Here is a 21,923-nt window from a genome sequence, read left to right on the forward strand (position 1 = left end):
CTGGGCCCCGGGCGCGGCGCTGCGGCGGCCGCTCCTCGCGCTGGGCGCTGGGCCTGGCCGGACCGAGGGCCGTGTCCTCCTGACCCGCCGCGGGATCCCGACCGGCCCCCCCGGCCCCGCCTGCAGCTTGCACCCGGCTTCCTTTGTGGGTCGGAATTATTATTATTATTTTATTTTTTTTGGCTTCCCCCTTCCCCTGGAGGCTGCGGGGCGGGAAGGCCGGCCCGCGCTCCTCTCCTTGCGGTGTTTCATGGACGGGGCATTTAAAGTTCTTTCCTTTCATTTTTCTCGCCTCTTGACTGGAAGGCCCCTCCTCGTCTGGCCCTCGCCCTGCAGAAACCCCGATCCACCTGCCTCGGGGCCGGGGATGTTCCGACAGTGACGGCGGCGAGCCGGACCCGCGCGCCGAGAGGGCCCCGGCCCAGCGGGCGAGCGCACGCCCTTCCCCGCCCTCTTCCTCGCACTCGGAGCTCGGAAGCCGGAGCGGACCGACGCCGCCGGGGAAGATGTGGCTGAAGCTGTTCTTCTTGCTGCTCTATTTCCTGGTCCTGTTCGTCCTGGCCAGGTTTTTCGAGGCCATTGTGTGGTACGAAACCGGCATCTTTGCCACCCAGCTGGTGGACCCGGTGGCCCTGAGCTTCAAGAAGCTGAAGACCATCCTGGAGTGCCGGGGTCTGGGCTACTCGGGGCTCCCCGAGAAGAAGGATGTGCGGGAGCTGGTGGAGAAGTCAGGCAAGTGTCGGGCTCTCCCCCGCGGTCGCCTCCGCCCGGGGCTGGGGGTGGGGGGTGTGCGGGGGGAGAGGGTGGGGTTGGGGGGCGACCTGTACTTCCTCGCCCCTGGTGGTCCCCCAGCATGAGGCCTTACCTGGAAGAGTTAAGCCGACTCCTCCGGGAGCTGCCCAGTTTTTCTTTGTCCAGGTTTTCTACAAAAAAAAAAAAAAAAAAAAAAAGAGATGTGAATCCCATATTGAGAAGGGGCCTGGGATTATTATTTATAGGGGATAGGTGGATCTTGTAAAGGTTGTTTTAAAATAACAGTTTAAAGGGCAGCTTGTTAGTATTGTTTACCAAATTCCGTGATTTTTTTTTTTCTCATTCTTGGGGAATGTTGCGAACTGAAAAGCATTATTTTTTGCCAGTTGAAATTCACGAGGCTGTGAGAAAAGCCCCCAGACGCTGCCTGTGCGTAGCGATATTTGTCAGGATAACAATAGCCAGTTGCCGAGAGGGGAAAACGCCACCGGAATACTTAGTATCAGAGATGCATTTAGGCCTGAGGTTTAAATGTCAAATGGGTTTAAACATAGAGAAAGCGTACACTGTATAGCATTAGCTTTTCATACTTTTAAGTGTGGTGAAAATGAATGTTTTTTTGTGAATACCTGCCTGGTTTTATATTTCTGTCAGGGCTTTTTAAAAATCCTTGTATTTTGGATGTGAACTTTTTCCCTTCTATGTCACAGGCGCTGCTGCATCAGCCGGAATGGGCTGATGAACAGAATGGAAATAGTGCTAAGAGCATAGCATCTTAAAAATGCATTTTCAGTAACTGTTGGTTTTGGGGTAGGATTTGGTGGGAAATATGGTTAATTTTTTTTTTTCACCCCTGGACAAAGTATATCCTTGTTTAGATATATTCTTCCTGAAATGGGGATGTGCTATCATTTGGGAAAGGCATTCTGGGTTGTTGTAGATAGCAGTTGAAACTGATAGTTACCTTTTGTTGTTGTTGTTTCAAGTATAGCTGTCAGCTGTGTCTTTTACAAGAAAAATGTTTTCTTTATTTAGTACCCTGTAGCCATATATTATGATAGCTGAGAATATTAATTCCAGAGGGTTTAGCACTCACGTATTTGAAAGTTAAGGGTTCTCAAACTCATATTACTATTGCACAGAGGAGGGAACCCTCTCTGTAAAAGTGGTACATTTTTCTTCAGAGGAAACAAAATTGTGTGTATTTTTCTTGCCTCTTGTTTACTAACTGGTTTATGGTGACTTTTATTTCTGGGTGGGGGGAATGGAGTAAAGTAGAAGATTTCTAGTAAGTAAACACTTTAGGTTTAGAAATGAGAGGTGTCTTAACTGCCAAAGCCAAGTCCTTTTTCATGGTAAAATAGTTTAATAACACATTTTTTTTTCCTTTTGATTTTTATTTAGTGTTGCCTTTCTTGGGCCTAAAAATATTTGTCACTTTGAGTATACAGGAGTGTATATATCACTTGAAGAATACACACAGCCCACAAAAATATGACTCGGATCACACATTTTAGAGCAGAGAAGTCTTGGGATTACAGTTTAACTTTATTCGTTGTGAGTGGTTTTGTTGCTATCATGATAAAGTGCTTGTTTTCTCAGGTTTAAAATTTAAGACAAAAGTTAACATGATTTGACATTAGTGTTTTCCTTTACTTTATATTTGATGATGTAAGCTCTAAATTTATACTGTTAATTTGTGTTTGAATATGGAGTTTGTTCTTATAGGTAATCTTTTGTATCTAACTTCCAAGTCATATAAGATCTGTTGCTATTTTAAGCATGCATTAATGGCAAATTCTGTAACTCATTTCTAAATCTTGTAAGTCAGAAGCATATAAAACATACTGTTCAGAAGTTGTTTGGCCCTGGCCAGTACTCAGTGGTTAGAGCACCAGCCAGAGCACCAAGGGTCAAGGGTTTGACTCCTGGTCAAGGGCAGTACCTGGGTTGTAGGTTCCATACCCAGCCCTATCAGGGCTGGTGCGGCAGGCAACCAAGTGATGTGTCTCTCCCACATGGATGGTTCTCTCTCTCTCCCTCCCTCCCTTTTTCCCTTCCTCTCTCTCAAAAAAATCAATGGTAAAAATATCCTTGGGTTAGGATTAACAACAACAAAAAAATTGTTTGGCCCTGGCTGCTGTGACTCAATTGGTTGGCTACGTCATTCCATGCACCAAAAGGTGGTGGGTTTGATTCCCAGTTTAATACCCAGGTTGTGGGTTTGATCCCCAGTCTGAGTGCATACGGGAGGCAACCAATTAATGTTTCTCACTCGAACCAGTGTTTGTTTCTCTCTCCCTCTCCCTTCCTCTCTCTCTAACATCATTAAAAACTTATTTTATAAATAATTATTTGAAGCCTGGATGTTATACACAAAACTAAATAATATTGTGGTGGCTTTTAGACTGGTATACATTCAATAAATTATCTGATGACCCCTAGAATATAAGCCCTACAAGAAGATGGATTTTTGTCTGTTTTTTTCATATTTGCCTAATACATAGTAGGTTCTTATTACATATTTATTGAATGTGTGGATTTTAAATAGGTGTATTCAGGTTCTGAGCAGAGTGAAATGAAAGTATAATAACATGATTGTTAACATTGTAAAATGGAATTGATCATTGAAGATGAGAACGAGGGATTTTTGAAATCTTATTAGTGTTATTTTTTCTGTCTTCAGGTGACTTGATGGAAGGTGAGCTCTATTCTGCACTCAAGGAAGAAGAAGCATCTGAATCTGTTTCCAGTACCAATTTCAGTGGTGAAATGCACTTCTATGAGCTTGTAGAAGACACAAAAGATGGCATCTGGCTGGTTCAGGTACCAGAAACAGCGATAGAAGTGAATTTATTCTTACCAAAATAGTAACACGTCTGTGTACTTATGTCAGGTTTCTTAGACATAACTCAGTTCTCATAGGGCGGCTCCAGTGTCCTCTTAAAGTGTTAGGGAAAGAGAGTTGACCGCTTTGTTTAGAAACAGCAGAAGCAAATCCATTTTAGTTGTTGGATCTTCATACATATATTCCTTTTATTTAGTGGTTTGTGCCATATCTCTTAATTTTTGTGAACTCCAGTTTTTAATTAAGTAACCCAAATGAACCCTAACTCTTATGAAAACTGTGAGATTTAATTAGCATATTGGAATTTTAGAGCTGTGAAGGATTTAAAAATATCTTTTATGCTTCCCAAAGTATAGTTTATGTACCACTCATGGTAAAGAGCGAGCACACATTATCATTTATGTATTTTAATGTAAGTTAGAAAAATCAATGTATCGAACACGTAATTTCATAAATATCATTAGGGCAAGGCTAAGGTTATTTAAATTATTAAAAATGTAAGTTCTTTAAAGTATCATATTAAGTAAATTGCCATCATGAGTGCAGATAAAATTATGCTTATTGAACCAGGATTAAATTCCAAGTCCCCTAATTTCTTGTCTAGTGCTCTTGTCGTTTCACACTGGGATTGGCAAAGTTCGATTCAGGGTATAAAAATTAAAATAGCCATTGCTTTATATATCTTCAATATGACTTTCTTTCAATATGGGAACATTACTACAAAATGTGGTAGAAAAAGCTGAATTCAGAGACCTTAGTTGCAGAGCTGATTCTATCACTGATTTGCATTATGATTGTGGATAGGTAGACTTCTGTTGCACATGGTCTCAAATAAATATATATATATATCTAAAGAGGATGCGATAATACTGTAGTTCACTGGGCTAAAGGGTTAAATTAAGGTTTGGGAACTCTTCGGGTAATTACATTGGATATTCTTGACCTTTCCTTTACTTCCAGTCTTTCTATTGTGTTTGACCTATTACCCTCCAGATAATTTAATTCAGTAATTTTAAAAAATGAGTTTCTTGCCCTGGCCAGTGTTTCTCAGTGGTTAGAGTGTCAGCCATTTACCTACAGGTCTCTGGTTTGATTCCCCATTAAGGGCACATACCTGGGTTGCAGGTTTGATCCCTGGTCGGGGTGCGTGAGGGAGGAAACCAAAGTGTCTCTCTCACATGGATGTTTCTCCCTCCCCTCTCCCCTCTCCCCTCTCTCCTCTCTCCTCTCTCTTCTCCCCTCTCCTGTCTCCTCTCTGCTCTCTCCCTCCGATGTTTCTCTCACATCATTATTTCTCTGTCTTTCCCTCTCTCTTCTACTCTCTCTAAAAAAAAATTAGTAGAAAAAATATCCTCAGGTGAATATTAACAAAATTATTTTCCAATTCAGTTGACATACATACAGTATAAGTTTCAGGTGTACAACATAGTGATTAGACATTTATATACTTTACAAACTGATCACCTTGATAAGTCTGCTACCCATCTGACACCATACATGGTTATTACAGTATTATTGGCTATATTCCTTACGCTGTACTTTACATTTCTGTAACTGTTTTTATAACTGGCAATCTGTACATCTTAATGCTTTTCATCTTTTCCCCCCATACCATCTGGGGACCATCAGTATCTATGAGTTTTTTCCATTTTGTTTATTTTGTTTTTTAGATTCCACATATAAGCAAAATCACATGGTATTTGTCTTTCTCTGTCTGAGTTATTTCACTTAGCATAATACCCTCCAGGTCCATCCATGTTGTTGCAAATTGTAATTTTTCATCCTTTTTAATGGCTAAGTAATATTCCATTGTATATATGTTCCACATCTTTATCCAGTCATCTAACAGTGGGCACTTAGATTGCTTCCATCTTGGCTATTGTAAATAATGTGTGAACATAGGGATGCATATATCTTTTCCATTTACGGTTTTGGATTTCTTTGGATAAATACCCAGAAATGAAATTGCTGGGTCATATGGTAGTTCTATATTTAATTTCTTGAGGAACCGCTATACACTTTTTCATAGTGGCTGCACCAATTTGCAGTTGCACCAAGAGTGCAAACGAGTTCCCTTTTCTCTACATTCTAGACAACACTTCTTGTTTGTTGATTTATTGGAGGTAGTCATTCTGACAGGTGTGAGGTGAGATCTTATAGTGGTTTTTGATTTGCATTTCCCTGATAATTAGTGACATCAAGCATTTTTTTCATATGTCTGTTGGCCATCTGTATGTCTTTTTGAAGAATGTCTAGTCAAGTTGTCTGCCTATTTTTTAAATGGATTGTTTGTTTTTTTGATGTTAAGTTGTATGAGTTCTTCATATATTTTGGATATTAACCCCTTATCAGATGTATCATTGGTGAATATCTTCTCCCATTCAGTAGGTTGTCTTTTGCCTTTTCATTTTGTTGATGGTTTTCTTCACTGGCAAAACAGTTTTAGTTTGATATAGCCCCATTTGTTTATTTTTTCTTTTTCTTGCTTGAGGAGATATATCCAAAAAGATATTACTAAGAGTGATGTCAAAGAGTTTACTGCTGAAGTTTTTTTCTCTGAGTTTTATAGTTTCAGATATTACATTTAACTCTCTAATCCATTTTGAGTTTATTGTTGTATATGGTACAAGAAAGTGGTCTAGTTTCAGACAGCTCAAATTCCACTTGGGAGAGGTAGGCACTAAATAAGTAAATATTTAATATAACATCAGTTAGTGGAAAGTGCTAAGAAGAGAAATAAGCTAGGTAAATTAGGAGACAGAGAGTGGCAAGGAATTCTCTGATAAGGTGGCACTTGAATGAAGTAAAGACCAAATAATGATAGTGAATGTTAGCATTATAAATTCTAATCACTAAATTATTTTTGTCTGAAAATAGTTTTTAAACCTCATAGATATTAATAGTTGAGAAATGACTCCTAAGAAAAATGGAATGTATTTATATGGTTTTCTGTGTGTTAATGATGCAGTAGGGCACACACACTTAATTTTTCCAGTGACCTTCAAGATTTGCAATGTCTGGTTTGTATTCCTTGGGATTAGTGGCTTACATCTGTCAAATGGCTGGCCTGCGTTGAAAGAACAGTCTCTGGCAGTACAACTGAGAAGACTGAGATTAAAACCCTGTCCTTGGCACTCTGAACTTACTAGCTAGCCTAATCAGCACAGAAACTTTGGTGTGAGCTCTTAAAAGAAACCTTTTTTAAAAGATAGATGGATGGATAGGTAGGTAGGTAGGTAGGTAGATAGATAGATAGATAGATAGATAGATAGATAGATAGATAGATAGATAGATAGATAAAAATAGCCCTGGCCAGCATGGCTAAGTAGTTAGAGCATCTGCCTGTGCATCAGAGGGTCAGAGGTTCGATTCCTAGTCAAGGGCACATACCTGGGTTGCAAGTTCAATCCCAGTCCTGGGGGCATGTTTGGGAGGCAACCAATCCATGTGTCTCTCTCACATGATGTTTTCTCTCTCTCTCTCTCTCTCTCTCTCTCTCTTTCTCTCGGTGTCTGCCCCCTCCCATCTCCTTTCCACTCTCTAAAAATGAATGGAAAAATATCCTTACTCCTCAGGTGAGGATTTTTAAAATTACTTAATTACTTAAAAATTTAAAATATCTTCTAGAAACAGAAGAGAAATATTCTCTCGGTTACTTGTTATTCTTTCAGCTTAAATCATATTTATCTAATCTCTTGTAAAAGATAACTTTCAAGAATTAGTTTTTAACAAATTGAATTATCTTTCTTTTCTAATGGTATTTTGTTTTTTATTTATTTTTAAAATATATTTTTATTGATTTGAGAGAGGATGAGAGAGGGAGCGAGAGAGAGGAAACATCAATGATGAGAGAGGATTATTGATCAGCTGCCTCCTGCATACCCCCCACTGGGGATCGAGCCACATCCCAGGCATTTGCCCTGACAGGAATCAAATTGTGATCTGCTTCATAGGTTGAAGCTCAATCACTGAGCCATGCCGGCTAGGCAAATTGTCGGTATTTTAGACGAAGCTGACTTAACTTCAATTTGTTCTGTCATTTTGTTTTGTTTTTAAGTCCATGAGGATGCATAAATCTCGGCCAATTCAATCCTCTTCAAATTGCCTTTATTTTAGGTATCCTGTGTAAAAAATAATTAAACACATCCCAGTTCTCTCTTTTTTAACTCCCAGTTTTCTAATATCATTTCCTCACACAGATGAATTATAGTTTCCTTTTGTATTTATTGAGGAAAAATGTAGTTAGGTGGCATATAACTGATAATTAGCACTTTAAACTTTATATACTATTTTACTGAAAGGATGTCTGCATTTACTTAGGGAAAATGTGACTTTAATAAATGGGTATATGACTTAGCTGTTCCATCACTTGGTCATTTCATTATTTTTCTGAAATGGATTGATTGGCAATCTAGATTGATTATCTTTTTTGGTAACACTCCATGTGGAATGACACTACAAAAGGAAAAGGACTTTCTATAATATATGTAATTCACTTTATATTCCTTACTGGAGGCCTGGCGCATGAAATTCATGCACAGGTAGGGTCCCTAGGCCTGGCCTGCGATCAGGGATCAGGGCCAATCTTCCCTGGCTGCCATCAGCCGGCTCTGCCCCCGACCGTCAGTGTCCGCCACCACCCACCCACAGTCCCCTGTTCCCCATCGGGCAATTGGAGCCTGCCAGCCTGTTGACCGTTCCCGCCTGCTCACTGACCCCGCTGCTGGTTGCCCTCTGTGTGTGGGGTGACTGGCGGGGTGATCGGAGCCCCGCTCCCTAGCACCCACCTTGGCCTGGCGCCACCCACATTCGCCACTACCTTCCCCTGGTTCTCTGTTCCCCATCGAGCAATTGGGGCCTGCGGGCTGGGGGCAGCTCCTGCGTTGAGCGCCTGCCCCTGGTGGTCAGTGCGTGTCATAGTAACTGGTTGTTCCACTATCTGGTCGATTTGCATATTATGCTTTCATATATATAGAGAGAGATGATTTCTATCTTCTCTGTAATTCATGAGTTTATTTTCTGAGTAATATATGTTAATGATCTTTATATTTTTCTCCTTAATTGAAGATGTATTCATGCTCATTAATTATCCTTATGTTAAAATAGAGTATTAGGATACTCCTTTTCATGTCAAACTTTTCTATGTCTATCTTACATTCTCTATAATATGAGATGGAAAGAATAGCTCTTTTTCCTAACAGCTCTTTTTAACATTCTGTTATTTCCTACTTTGTTTCTAACCTAAGCTTATATCCTTCATTAGCTATTTTTCAGTTTTGTGGATTCCTTGATTCTGCTGCCACCCAATAGTCTTAGTATCACGAAACAGAAGACAATTACTTTCTTTCAGGAGACTCTTAGGCAGATAGAATAGTGGATAGGCTTCTGAAATGGAAAACTTTGCATACTTTATGGGTTTTATGGATTTAGCCTTATCTTAAGATTTCTGTTTCTCTGTTTTGACTTTTGTTCAAAGAAGCACTGTGATACTTGTTCTCTACTGGCTTTGTCACATCATAAGGAAATTTAACATCACTAGACTTGATATAGCAGTGAAAAGCAACATATTATTTGAAGTAAAGCTTTAGGTCAATATTTACTGAAGTATTATGCTAGTGTATTTCCTGCTTGGCTGAAAAGAGTTAATAGCTGTTTTAAAAATTATTCACCTTTGCTCCTAGACAATAGTTTTGTCTAGGAAGATTCTAACCTATTTATTCCTTTCTTGACATTATTCCAAAGGTGAAATATATAGCCAGCCACTTTATTCTTTATTTTGTATTGGTCAAAAACTTTTATGTTTTCTCATAGAGAAAGCTTTGTGAGAATACAAAAAAATAATTAAATGCCACTGAGTTCTGTTTTTGTCAATCACTCATACTCATTTTCAATCACTTTATACAATTTGTATATAAATGTTTAGGTTGATCTATAATTTTGAAAGTGGAATCTCTCTGTTAAAATGAATTACTGAGAGATGCAGAAAATATCATAGCACAACACTTGTGTTCTATGCAGTTGTTATTTAATTTAGCCTAGATGTTGTCATATGGGGATTAACAATATTAAAAGGCATATGTCAAATGTTCTGATTAGTAATAAAGCCCACCTCTAAAATACATGTGTAGGCAAAAGTCTGTGGCTTTTTCTTATATCATTGTAGCACCTGTAGTACATGTGGAAGAGAATAGGCAATAACCTGAAGCCCAGTTTTTCCTTGTACGTTTAACTGGACTACATAAGGTTGACATCAGAAAATATGGGCACTTGGCATCACATACTGTCCAACCCAGTTCCATCCAGAGATATGTGCTGCAGCCAGCTCATGCTGTGTCATGAAGGGCGATTGTTAACATCTCTTCCCAACTCCATATGTAGAGATGTCATGTTGCTAACTTGAATTCGGCCATCTGGGAGTATTTATACTAAGGAAATCAGCAAATCAGAGCTTCCTTTTTCTTCTGAAGAACTGGTTATTAAACATTTACCAGCAAACTACTGGTTTCTTCCATTCGTCCAACCATCTAACAAATATATAAACCTTGTGATAAGCACTGAAGACACAAATGTGAATAACATATAGTCTATGCCATAAAACAGCTTACAATTTGGTTTACTAAAATGTGTGGGGCAGTAAAAATGTTAGTATATAATTGATTATCTTTCCCAGCTGAGTTAGATGGTCCATTGTGGTGCTAGCATCTTAAAAGATCCTAAAGAAGTCTGTTACACAATGAAGGAACCTAGGAAAATTGCAGTAGTCTTTTTCTGGGAAAAGTGTATTTTTAAATATACTGGATTGGAAGTCTTTATGCCAGACGAGGGTTAAAGACATTGATGCTCAGTTACATAGCAAGGGACTATTTATGCTAGTGTTTGTCCAGAAAACATTCCAGATGACAAGTTGTTGGGGAAGGCACTTTCATTATAACAGTAATAAAAAACTTGGAAACTTCAGAGAACCTGTATAATCAGAGAAAGAGAATGAGTTACTAAAACATTAAAAGCTAAAATTGTTGGGTTCAGCTAAATATTTAATCAATACCAAGTGAGTTAGGCTAGCTGCACTAGACTAGCTTCAGGAAATACAATGGTGAGGAAGTGTTGGGGTGCCAATTAGAGAGACTTGGGAAGCGGGTGAAAAGATAGCTTCACTTCTAGCCTGTTGCCAAGTCTGTCACAGACTTAGAACTCAGGCTGTACTTTTTTTCTGGTCTCTGAAAATATTCCTTAACAGAGACAGCAACATCCTTTCTGAACTGCCAAGAAATATGATCCCCTCTTAATAAGACCAGCAGTGTGAGTGCCTTTCAGAATTATTGTGCATACTTTTTGTTATAAGCAATAGTTGGGAACTCTTACTGGTGTGACACAAAAGTAATAGGCTTACAGTGTTTTGTTGTGCCATGTGACTCAGCCAGATGAGTTATTTTCTGAAAATATTAAGATTTCTAGCCCTAACCGGTTTGGGCTCAGTGGATAGAGCGTCGGCCTGCGGACTGAAAGGTCCCAGGTTCAATTCCGGTCAAGGGCATGTACCTTCGTTGCGGGCACATCCTCAGTAGGAGGTGTGCAGGAGGCAGCTGATCGATGTTTCTCTCTCATCGGTGTTTCTAACTCTTTATCTCTCTCCCTTCCTCTCTGTAAAAAATCAATAAAATGTATATATTTTTAAAAAGATTTTTAGTGGTTGTTTAATTCAGCCTCCACCAAATTTCATTTATGCTAAGTCTCTAATTGAATAATATAACTGTTTAGGACATTGGACAAAATAATTTCTAATTGCATAAACAACTACAGAGTCAAATAAGATGCTTTCATGCAATGCCCAGGGGATTTTTCATTTTTGTGTGGCTCTCTCAGTCAGGCATCATTAAACTCCAAAAGCATGTGTTGGAACAGCTTGCTGAATAAATAAGGCCCTGGGGTTGAACATTGTCACGTACTTGCCACAAGAGTGTTCCCACCTCTCTTCACACACTTCTGTCTGTACTGTAACCTGAGTGCCTGGGAACAATCCCCTGTCATTCCTACTTCCTTTCCTAGCCCTGGAGCTCTAAGTCTGAAAGATACCTGTGCAGTGATCAGGGTCTTCACTGGAAGATGCCCCTGAGACTTAGGGCCAAACTTTATATTGATTCAAGCAACCTCTTGATTAATCCCTTAATGCAATGTCATTTTAAAGACAGACCTGAAAATGTTTATTTGCAGGGTTGATTAGAAAATGGGAGTGAAAGGGAGTTCTTTTAAAAAGAAGGCAGAACGGGGAGTATGGTGATCTCTTAACACTGAGTAATCTGAAAAATAAGTTCATGATTTCTTTGATTACTTGGCAGGAAAAAGAACTACTACATTGACTCTTGAGTGGTAGGGAAAAAAAGAAAAGAAATGCTTGTCTTGCTTGATTTCCCTTATTCTTCAAGTAAAATTTATGCAGCACCTTTGGACTGTGGAAAAATTTGAAAGCTAGGGACTGACTTGTAACTGATGTGAACCTCCTCAGAAAGAGCCTTCATCTACTAAGATCATGTCTTCAAATTGTCCTTTTTCTGGTTACCTCAACCATCTCAGCATTTGAATAATAACTTATGCCTTCCTAAATAAGACCAGTTATTGTCACTAAAAAGTACTATGTATGTGTACTTATTAAGCTTCAAAGTTATGTTACAAAATGTTACATATGTATGTATGTCTGTGCAGGCATAAGGATGATACCACCAATGGTACATGGCAGGGTTTATTGGACTGTTGGCACTTACAGTGTCATTTGTCACTACCATGCATTCTCTCTCCTTGAAATTTGTTAGACTTCCACTGTTGAGGTAACTGTGCTGTCTCCCGCCTCTTCCTGGGAGTTGACTATTGGCACTCATTTCACACACTCCCCTGGGATTTCACTTCCTGGAGACTTTGTGAACATGAAAATAGCCCTTCCTTCCAGAAAGATTAGAGGCCCTCCAAGTATTGTGTTGTAATTTTGAATTAAATAGTTCTAGTAATACAGCATTCATGAAAAAACAATAACACTTGGGATATGTACACCCTGGGCTTAAATCAAACAAATATTTTCGTCTTTCCTTTAGTTCCTATTTAGTTATTTGTGTTTGTGTTTCTTGTGTTTTTTTAATCCTCACCTGAGGATATGTTTTTATTAACTTTTAGAGAGAAACATTGATTAGTTGCCTCCTCTATGCTCTCCAACTAGGGATCAAACCCACAATCTAGATATGAGCCCTGATTAGGAATCAAAACCCATAACCTTTTTTTTTTTTTTTTTTTGGTGTACAGGATAATGCTCCAACCAACTAAACCATCCTGCCCAGGGCTGTGGTTTTTATTTTTATTTATTTTAATTTTTGTTTTTTACTGGTGTTAACTATTAGAAAGACCGAGAAAGAAGTCATTACGTAATTTGAAGGTTCATTTACTTAGGTTAATTTAGTTTTTTTGTTTTTCTTTTAAAAAAATATTTTCTGCTCTCAATGCTAATTGTGTTTGAAAGCAACTTGCATATTTGAAGGAGAAGTTCAAAAATGTAGAATTCATTATGGTAATTCTTTTTATATGTTAGAACCTTTCATGATTTTTATGAAAGGACATGAAAGTAGTAGTATTGATTTTAGTCAAAGCATTATTTAATATAAAACATGTGTTTGACTCTTGGCTCCATAATTATACTTTTAAAAAAGTAAAATTTGAACGCATTGAACCCACAGGTGATCATTTTGAAGTAAGCTTTATTTGTATTATTGTTTAAAATTTTGAGAGCAGAGAAATGACTCCAAGGGCCATTTTCTTAAACCTATGAAACTTAATTCTAGAGAACAGGCCACATGGTAGAGAAAGGGATGTGGCTAGCTTTTTAATATGGCTTTGACTCCCCTTCTGTGTAACTACCACAGAATGTGGGAGTTGAATGTACTGTATTCAGTATTTTAAGTCTTGTCCAGTTGGACAGTGTCTCCTTTTATAAGAATTGCAGTTGTGATATGATGGTACAGCAAAGAAGAACTGTGAACAGAATTTTTTTTTAAGTGAAGTTATATTAAAAATGGTTGGTTTGACTCTATCTTAAGTTATTAACGTTTCTGTTTTTCTTTTGGGGGAAATAGGTCATAGCAAACGACAGAAGTCCCTTAGTGGGTAAAATCCACTGGGAGAAAATGGTGAAAAAGGTGTCAAGATTTGGAATACGGACAGGCACTTTCAACTGTTCTAGTGACCCCAGGTAAGTTGATTAGGCAGTTCTTAGAATCTGAGTTCTGACCAGAATTTTTAAAAATAAAGACAGTGATATTAGAAGCCTCTTTAAAATGAAAGCTAGTTCTCTCATTCAGCACACTGTTAGTCACACAGATGCTTGATTAATAGTTTTTGATAAACTGGCAGTTATTTACTTTCTCTCTTTTTGCTTCTTCTGTGTTCTTTCTAGTGAGGGACACTCTTAATTGTATGTCTTCAGTCCTTTTTGTTTCACTTTTCTTTCCCAGAGAAATTTCACATTTATGGCTTTTGGTGACATCTTTGTACTTACCTAAATCTTATTCCATAATTCTGATATCTGGTTTGCATTTTGACACTCATTTTCATGTGCTCTACCATTATCCCTAATACATTGTGTTCCCTAAACCTAGTATCCAAATTCAGATTCATCCTCTTTTTCTTTAATAAACCATGTGCCCTTTCTACCTTTCCTTTTCTTTTATTGTTTGTTTTTTCCGTTTTCTCAGACAAGAATCCTTACAGGCATTTTTGTTTTTCTCTTTGTCATCATCTCCAGTATTTAGTCTGTCAAATTGATTTGTTTTTATTTTTTCCATTTGTTCATTATATTGAATTTTATTTTCATTTCTAGTGCCATCAAGTTATAATTTAAACTCATCTATTCATTTAATTATCTACTGAATAAATTTTTGTTTTCAAAAAATTTTTTATTTATTCGAGAGAGAGAAAGAAAGAAAGAAACATTGATTGGTTACTTCCAGTACATGCCTTGACCGGGAATCGAACCGGCAACTTTCAGTGCACAGGTTGACGCCCATCCAACTGAGGCACACCAACCAGGGCACAAACATGAAGATTTTGATGCACAGCTACTTGTATCAGTTTCAATAATGTCATGTTCATGTTTCATTTTCTTTGGAAAGGCTTCCACCCAGAGCTGTGGTCGGCAAACTGCGGCTTGCAAGCCACATGCGGCTTTTTGGCCCTTTGAGTGTGTCTCTTCCTAAGCCTTAGGAGTACCCTAATTAAGTTAATAACAATGTTTAAGTTTAAAAAATTTGGCTCTCAAAAGAAATTTCAATCGTCGTACTATTGATATTTGGCTTTGTTGACTAATGAGTTTGCCGACCACTGACCTAGAGTAAGAACGGTTCTTGTTATAGAAGCTGTGCTTAGTCAGGGTTAGTTGTTTCTTCTTTTGAGGATTATGGAGATATAGAAGAACTGGCCAGGGAATAGAGTTATTCAGCAAGTGTTTTAATCATATTTTGAATAATTTAGTCATCATTTTGATCTCGGATTTTTAAAACACCAAAACTTTCTACTCCACTGTCTGTGTTCTTTTTTTTTCTTTTCTTCACTCACTGATATTTTTCCATTGATTTTTAGAGTGAGTGGAAGACAGAGGGAAAGACAAAGAAATATTGATGTGAGAGAAACTCATTGGTTGGTTGCCTCCCGCTCGTGCCCACAGGGCCCAGCTGGGGAGGAGCCTGCAACTGAGGTACATCCCTTTGACCAGAATTGAACCCAGGACCCTTCAGTCCGCAGGTCGATGCTCTATCCACTGAGCCAAACCAGCTAGGGCTGTGTTGCAAGCATATCAAACTCACAACCGGCTGTAGTGTGTAGTTCCTTCTCTAGGTGGTTTCAGGACAGCCTCCTCTAGTGTGCCAGTCCCATTGTATAGCAGTACTTTCTTGACCTTTTTCTCCCCATGAGACTGTTCAGGACCACCACTTCTGGGCAGTGTCTGACTCCTTCCATAGCAGAAGTTTTAATTTTTGTACTTGAGTATCTAGCTTGCCTGGCCATAGTTCCCCTCATTCCCCCAGCAAGGAATCTAGCTCAGATAGCTGTACCTTTCAGGTCTATACTCTTTTTTTTTCTTTTTTCTTTTTTTTTTGAGAAAGTAGAAAGTGAAATGAGTATATATCTTGTAGGGGGTGAGGGTAGGGTTAGAGAGATTAGGGGTATTGAAGAACAAATGGGAGGACATTGGAATTGCAGGAAGCTAAGTGGTAAACAGGGCGGTGTGTAGTGAGAGTATCAGGGATGGAGGCCCACAGAATAAGCAGTGAAGGAAAGATTGGAGGAAGGCCAAGATGACCAATGACTTCATCTGAAGAAACAGCATTATATAAACAGAATACCAATGCCACACCAGAAACTCAAGTGCCAAAACTCATAAGCCATGTTTTCTATCATTTTTAGTCTTCAAATTCTCTAAGAGATCTCAAAAAATTTACTTTAAAAACTAGAGTATATTTTCATGGAGTTGTTACTGAATTTATTCAGACCTTTAAAAAGCTTTTTTTTTTTTAATTGGCAATAAACATTTTTATACAGATAAAAAATAATATAACATTCTTGAAAAATAATATTACATTTGCCTTTATTTCTAACAGTAAAGTTTAAATTAATATGATACACTTTGTGTATTAGATTTTTTTAGAATGGTGTTTAGATATATATATTAGTAGCCTGCTGTTTTATAAGTATATAACATTCTTTAAAAATATTATGTACATTAGGCTTTACTTCTGTTTAGCAGTATAGTTTAAATTAATGATATACTTGATTTGTGTATTTTATTTCTTTAGAACTGTGCTTAGATAAATAAGTATTAGAGTTTTTTTCAAGTATGGAAACATTTAATTTGAAAGGTCATGATAACATGCAGAATTATTTTTTCCTGGGTACTCTTAAATTCCATCTGTAATGATGAACCTTAAAACTATCATTTAGCTCTGAACTGAAAAGAAAGCACATAGTACATTTGTTTTCTTGCATGAAAAAATAATATACACTAAAACTGTCTGTTTTACGGACTAAGGTTTTCTATTAGAAAGTCTGTCGTTCCATTTATAACACAAATCAGAAGCCAAATATTCTCTGAAGTGGTTTCAAAGATAAAAAGAATGACCAAGAGAAGAAATGTGTCATCATAACTACTATATGCAATTAAAAAATAAAGCTATTTAAAGATATTTAAGATTAAATAAGGCAGTTATCTATGTATGTATTTAACTTGCTGATTTGGGGGGGTAAAAATATAATTAACATCAATGAATTATTATTTTGCATTAGAAAAATACCTTGTTAAGGGATAGAACATATATTTTTTTTTAGGATATATAATTCTAAAACCATTTCAGTTAAAGCAATATTGATTTTAATGGAATCTGATCTTGTTAAGGAAGTGAATCAACTCAACAAGAAGCTGAGTTATGGTCTATGATTCTGAGTCACCAGATCATTTCCCAAAGTCATCACTAACTTTGTCTTTATGACAGAACATGCTGTCTTTACTTTATTACCATCCATTTACAAATCTGTAACAAACAAAATGTATCAACAGACAGTTGTTTGTACTAAAAAAAATGTATCCACATGGTAACCCCCTGCATCCCCCAACTTCATTAACGTACATTTATATAATTTAAAATTCCACAGGGTCGGTTTTTGAAGAAAAAAAAAATTTTTTTTTTAAAGAAAACTTTCATTTATTATCTCACCACTGTAATACTAAACAGCCATTTTTATTTTTTAGTATTCCCTTTCATTTGTAATGTAGTTTTTTTAGAGGAGAAGGATGTCACAATTATTATAGTAAGAATCAGTCCATTTTCAAAGGGATTGGAGTCATGACCCTATGGGTAAATCTAAACAATTTAATTTTAGGTAATTGTTTTGTACTTACTCTGTTATAAAATGGGGTCATAGTTAGACTGAACCTCCTTAAACTGAAAACTTACTGTCTTTGTTTCCTCTTTGTTAAACACTCCTCTTCATGGTCTTCTTTAAAGAGATGAGAGACTACAAAACAATATGGGACTTGCTCTTTTCTAGATGAGCTTTTATGCACATTACTTCTAACTGCCTGTGTGCATCAGGCATTATGGTGGGTGTTTGGTTAATAAATGGGCACAGCATGGCTCCTATCCTCAGAGAGCTTGCATTCAAGTCAAGGACTCGTGCTGTAGGATAATCGATTTCCTTCTCTTGTCTTTGCTCATCTAAATCTTCAAGTCCTACTTTAGTTCCCAAACCTTTCACAAAATCTTCACCAGTTCAAACTTCCAATGATATTCCTTTTTCTGAACTTTTTCTTAACATTATTTAGTAATGGAATATATACAGTTTTATCCTTGTTTTGTTTCCTTAATATGATTTTAAATTCCTGGTGAGCAGGAATTATTTTTCTATTATCTTTTGGATCTTATCGACACTAATGCAGTTAGTAGGTTCATAATAGATGCTGAAGTATTTGCTGATTCCTTGACTTTTCAAGCTACACTTTCTTAAAAAGAGAGATACTACAAAAAGAGAGCTTACTTTTCAAACTCTTATACAAACTGTGAGATATTGATATTACTATTGATTTTGTAGAGGTTATTTGGTTTGGGGGAGAGAGTATCTTTCAAGTGCTAAAGAAATTTGTCAGGAGAAGACAGATTGTTTACACAATACTGAGGAAGCTTATCTAGCAGCCCAGCTGTTTACTTATAGTTTCCTCTCTTATAGATACTGCAAGAGAAGAGGCTGGGTACGATCCACACTCATTATGTCTGTTCCACAAACAAGTACTTCTAAAGGGAAAGTCATGCTTAAAGAATACAGTGGACGCAAGATTGAAGTAGAACACATTTTTAAGTGGATAACTACTCATGCAGCTTCTCGGATCAAAACCATTTATAATGCTGAACATTTAAAAGAAGAATGGAATAAAAGTGATCAATATTGGGTAAAAATATACCTGTTTGCAAACCTTGACCAACCCCCAGCTTTCTTCTCTGCACTAAGTATAAAGTTTACTGGAAGAGTTGAGTTTATTTTTGTTAATGTGGAAAATTGGGACAACAGGAGTTATATGACAGATATTGGTGTATATAACATGCCATCATACATACTTAGAACTCCTGAAGGAATTTACAGATATGGAAATCACACAGGTGAATTTATATCCCTTCAGGCCATGGATTCGTTTTTGCGCTCATTACAACCTGAAGTAAACGATTTGTTTGTTTTGAGCTTGGTTCTAGTTAACCTTATGGCTTGGATGGACTTATTTATCACACAAGGAGCTACCATAAAGAGATTTGTGGTTCTCATAAGCACTTTAGGAACATATAATTCTCTATTAATTATTTCCTGGCTACCAGTGTTGGGCTTTTTACAGCTCCCTTACTTAGATAGCTTTTATGAATATAGCTTAAAATTGTTGAGATATTCTAATACAACCACACTGGCTTCATGGGTAAGAGCAGACTGGATGTTTTATTCTTCACACCCAGCCCTGTTTCTCAGTACATACCTTGGACATGGTTTACTAATTGATTACTTTGAGAAGAAGAGACGACGCAACAACAATGATGACATCAATGCCAATAACTTAGAGTGGTTATCAAGTCTATGGGACTGGTACACCAGCTACCTCTTCCACCCGATTGCTTCTTTTCAGAACTTCCCTGTGGAATCTGATTGGGATGAAGACCCCGACTTATACTTGGAGCGATTAGCTTTCCCTGACCTTTGGCTTCACCCTTTGATACCAACTGATTATATAAAAAACTTGCCAATGTGGCAATTTAAGTGTCTGGGAATCCTGTCTGAAGAGGAAATGTTGGCGAGTTCTCACGATATTGAAAATGACTCGGATGTCGAGAGCACAGACACTTTCAATAGTGAGAAGGAAGTATTTGAAGATAAACAAAGCATAGTTCACAATTCTGTAGGAAGAGTAAGTCACTGTGGTGCTGAGGCTTGTTCATGTGCCAATAATTATTGTCAGACCAGCCTACATGAAAGGAAAGGGAGGTCATATGGATCATATAACACTAATGAAGATATGGAACCTGATTGGTTAACTTGGCCTGCTGATATGCTGCACTGTACTGAATGTGTTGTTTGTCTAGAGAATTTTGAAAATGGATGTTTGCTAATGGGGTTGCCTTGTGGTCATGTATTCCATCAGAATTGCATTGCGATGTGGTTGGCTGGGGGCCGACACTGTTGCCCTGTTTGCCGGTGGCCTTCTTATAAAAAAAAGCAGCCATATGCACAACATCAGCCCCTGTCAAATGATGTCCCATCTTAACCATGTGCAATTTGTCCTTTATAAGCTTTGAGTATCTTCAGCTTGCCTTTTTAATGTTAGTCACAATGTTTTTGTGGTTTGAAGTTTAGTTTAATGTTAGTGCAGTGACAGGAAATACACATTATACTAATGTTGATAATTATTTGGTTGCCTGTGTGTCAATTGAATGCATACTTAATTGTAAAGATTTTTATTTACAACATTGGCAATTGAGAAGTTAATGTTTTTTGTAAGCACAAAAGAAGTATGATAGAAATTTATCCTAGCAAGACTTTATAAAGTAGGATCAAATTCTAATGAAATTGAGGCAGTTTCTTACCCTAAATGTTTCCTCCCTTTTTACAATCTCTGTCCAGCATCTCTTGGGTAAATAATGTATGCTCTGAGACATGAAATTAAAAGACTATGAAATAAATTATTTTAAAACCAAAAGATTATAGCTTTTCCAATGTTAAATTGTTTTTTATAAGGTGTCTGAATTTTATAGTATTTTATTGATTTGTTAGTTTTACAAATAAAGCAAATACGATTCTTGACTCGTGGGGAAAATAAAGGCAGAAATTATGTGCTAACACTGGCCAGAGTTGATGTTAGTCAATCTTATAGGTTGATTAGCTTTAATGGGAAGGAATTTTATGGTGGGCTTTTTTTATAAGTTTTAAATCATTTATTAGTATTTACCATATCTAAATAAAATCAACTATAGTAATTAGCCTCGCATAGATTACTTTATATCTTTTTCCTGCTTTTATTTTGAAATATTTCAAAACTACAGAGACATTGGGAAACACAGTAAAATGAACATTCATTTCTCTAATTCACCAAGCATTTACATTCTATTACATTTGCTTTCTGTCTTCTCTATACATATTTATCTCTTTTCTTTCTTTGGTTGTTTTTCTTTTTCTTGATCCCTTTGAAAATAAACTTCAGTCTTCATGGTGCTTTATAGCTAAATATATCATTGCCTATCTCCCAAGAGCAAAGGCATCTTTAACATAACCAGCATACCATTATCATACCTAACGAATTTAACATCTAATATCTAATACATAATCTATATTACCCAATTGCTTCCAAAATATTTTTTATATCTTTGTGTTCTTGTTTTGTTGTGAACTGGGCAAGGTTTCTGCATTGAGTTTAGTATCCTTCCATTTCATTTTTTCCTCCAGAGCAGTTCCTCTTCCTCTTTTAAAAGTTGTTTTTAATTTTTTCTATGTCTTAACTAATACATTTTTTAAGAGTACAGACTAGTTGGCTAATAGAATGATCTGCATTCTGGATTTGTTTTAGTGTTTTTCATGATTAGATGTAAATTAAAGATTTTGCCTAGATTAAGTGTACTTCCCATTTGCTTGACATCAGGAGGCACATGATGTCAGTTTGTCTCACTTTATCTTAAGAACCTGTGAGGCCATGTGAATATCTTGTTTGTCAGTAACCTTTAGCTAGCCGGTTTGGCTCAGTGGATAGAGCAGCCGTGGGCAAACTACGGCCCGCGGGCCGGATCCGACCGTTTGAAATGAATAAAACTAAAAAAAAAAAGACCGTACCCTTTTATGTAATGATGTTTACTTTGAATTTATATTAGTTCACACAAACACTCCATCCATGCTTTTGTTCCGGCCCTCCGGTCCAGTTTAAGAACCCATTGTGGCCCTCGAGTCAAAAAATTTGCCCACCCCTGGGATAGAGCATCGGCTGCCAATAACCTTTAGCTAGCCGATTTGGCTCAGTGGATAGAGCATCGGCCTATGGACTGAAGGGTCCCAGGTTTGGTTCCGGTCGGGAGTACATGCCCAGGTTGCAGGCTTGATCCCTAGTAGGGGAATGCAGGAGGCAGCCAGTCAGTGATTCTCTCTCATCATTGATGTTTCTATCTCCCTCTCCCTCTCTAAAATCAATAAAAACATATTTAAAAAATAACCTTTAATCCAGTGTTTTAATATCTATTGATGATTATTAACCTGGATCAGTTATTAAACAGGAGTTGTA

At 37.3% G+C, this 21,923-nt stretch overlaps 1 protein-coding gene across 1 annotated transcript; it reads left to right on the forward strand.

Annotated features, from left to right (window-relative positions):
- Positions 1-469: 469 nt before the first annotated feature.
- Positions 470-20,359, forward strand: RNF103 (ring finger protein 103). The gene is made up of 4 exons (XM_036333888.1): positions 470-732; positions 3,440-3,579; positions 13,714-13,829; positions 18,353-20,359. The coding sequence occupies exons 1-4, from the start codon at positions 507-509 to the stop codon at positions 19,923-19,925; spliced, it is 2,055 nt and encodes a 684-aa protein (XP_036189781.1). The 5' UTR covers positions 470-506; the 3' UTR covers positions 19,926-20,359.
- Positions 20,360-21,923: the final 1,564 nt, after the last annotated feature.

This window comes from Myotis myotis, unplaced genomic scaffold (genome assembly GCF_014108235.1).
Source record: "Myotis myotis isolate mMyoMyo1 unplaced genomic scaffold, mMyoMyo1.p scaffold_m19_p_14, whole genome shotgun sequence".
NCBI classification, from domain to species: domain Eukaryota; kingdom Metazoa; phylum Chordata; class Mammalia; order Chiroptera; family Vespertilionidae; genus Myotis; species Myotis myotis.

Bases quoted from the DNA above. Each gene is read 5' to 3' on its own strand.
- RNF103 (XM_036333888.1), top strand. From the start codon at position 507: ATGTGGCTGAAGCTGTTCTTCTTGCTGCTCTATTTCCTGGTCCTGTTC. The intron at 3,580-13,713 runs GTACCAGAAACA...TGGGGGAAATAG, and splicing joins ATGGCATCTGGCTGGTTCAG to GTCATAGCAAACGACAGAAG. The intron at 13,830-18,352 runs GTAAGTTGATTA...CCTCTCTTATAG, and splicing joins AACTGTTCTAGTGACCCCAG to ATACTGCAAGAGAAGAGGCT.